General features: G+C 62.6%; 1 protein-coding gene across 1 annotated transcript; it reads right to left on the bottom strand.

Moving 5' to 3' along the window:
• NUDT8 (nudix hydrolase 8) lies at positions 1–1,134 on the bottom strand. The gene is made up of 2 exons (XM_029963815.1): positions 408–1,134; positions 1–321 (listed from the first exon to the last, which is right to left on the bottom strand). Exons 1-2 carry the CDS (start codon positions 477–479, stop codon positions 91–93), a joined length of 303 nt encoding a protein of 100 aa, XP_029819675.1. The 5' UTR covers positions 480–1,134; the 3' UTR covers positions 1–90.
• Positions 1,135–1,164: the final 30 nt, after the last annotated feature.

Raw genomic sequence — 1,164 nt, 5'->3', positions numbered from 1 at the left:
GCAGTTCCAAACATGGCTTTTACTGAATCACAGTGTGCAACATCACCAGTGGCTTCGGTGCCCCAGAGCCACCCCCTGTCCCCTCCTCCCTCAGGCCACGGGTTTCCGGGGTGGCACGTGGGTCTTCCTGCGGTAGCGGCCGGGCAGCAGCAGCTCCAGGGTGAGCTCGGTGATGATGGCCGTGAGCCCCCACACCCTGTGGGGGCCGTTCAGGAACACGGGCAGGGTGTACCCGTAGCCGGTGGCCGTGCGGAAGTGGGTGTAGCCCTGGTTCTCCTCCCGCAGCAGGTGAGCCAGGGGCAGGGTGAACACCTCCTCCACCTGCCGGCACAGGTGAGGGGGTCACCGTGGTGACACACCCGGTGACACCAGGAAAGGGCTGCAGGCCCCAGGGAGGGGTCACCCACCTCGTCGGGGTTGGGGGTCAGTGTCAAGGCCTCCAGCGGCCCCAGGTTGGCCACGACGGGCGCTATGGTCATTCCTTGCTGGAAAGTGTGTCAGCGAGGGATGGGGTGACAACCCCCTCTCCAAAGTGCCACCCGTGTGCCTTGACCCCCCTGCACCCAACCGAGGCCCCCACCATGTGTGTGTCACCCAAAACCCCCCCTTCACCTGCAGCCACTGCCCTGTGTCCCTATCACCCTAAATCCCCAGAACTCCTGTCACCTGTGTCCCTGCTGACTTGTCCCTATCACCTGTAAGCCCTGTCACTTGCATCCCTGTCACACCAAACCCGTTACCCATGTCCCTGCTGCCTTGTCCCTGTCATCCTGAACCCATCACCCATGTCCCTGTTAACCCAAGTCCCCTATCCCATGTGACCCAGCTGCCTGTCCCTGTCACCTGTAACTCCTGCCACCTGCATCCCTGCTGCCTTGTCTCTGTCACCCCAAACCCCTGTCACACGGAAACTTCCGTCCCTGTCACCTCAAACCCATCACCCAGGACCCTGCCCCTTCGTCCCTGTCACCCAGAACCCCATCACCCGTGTCCCTGCTGCTTTGCCCCTGTCACTTGGAAGCCCTCCTCTGTGTCCCTTCTGCCGTGTTCCCGTCACCCGTGTCCCTGTCACCCATAACCCTTGTCCCCGTCACCTCGAACCCATCACCAAACCTGTCACCCGTGACCCCGTCACCGATTTCCTGCCCCTTGCCCTTGTGTCCT

Source organism: Manacus vitellinus, unplaced genomic scaffold (genome assembly GCF_001715985.3).
Source record: "Manacus vitellinus isolate BGI_N305 unplaced genomic scaffold, ASM171598v3 scaffold_63_pilon, whole genome shotgun sequence".
In the NCBI taxonomy this organism is placed as follows: Eukaryota; Metazoa; Chordata; class Aves; order Passeriformes; family Pipridae; genus Manacus; species Manacus vitellinus.
This window is presented reverse-complemented; position numbering and strand designations above follow the sequence as displayed.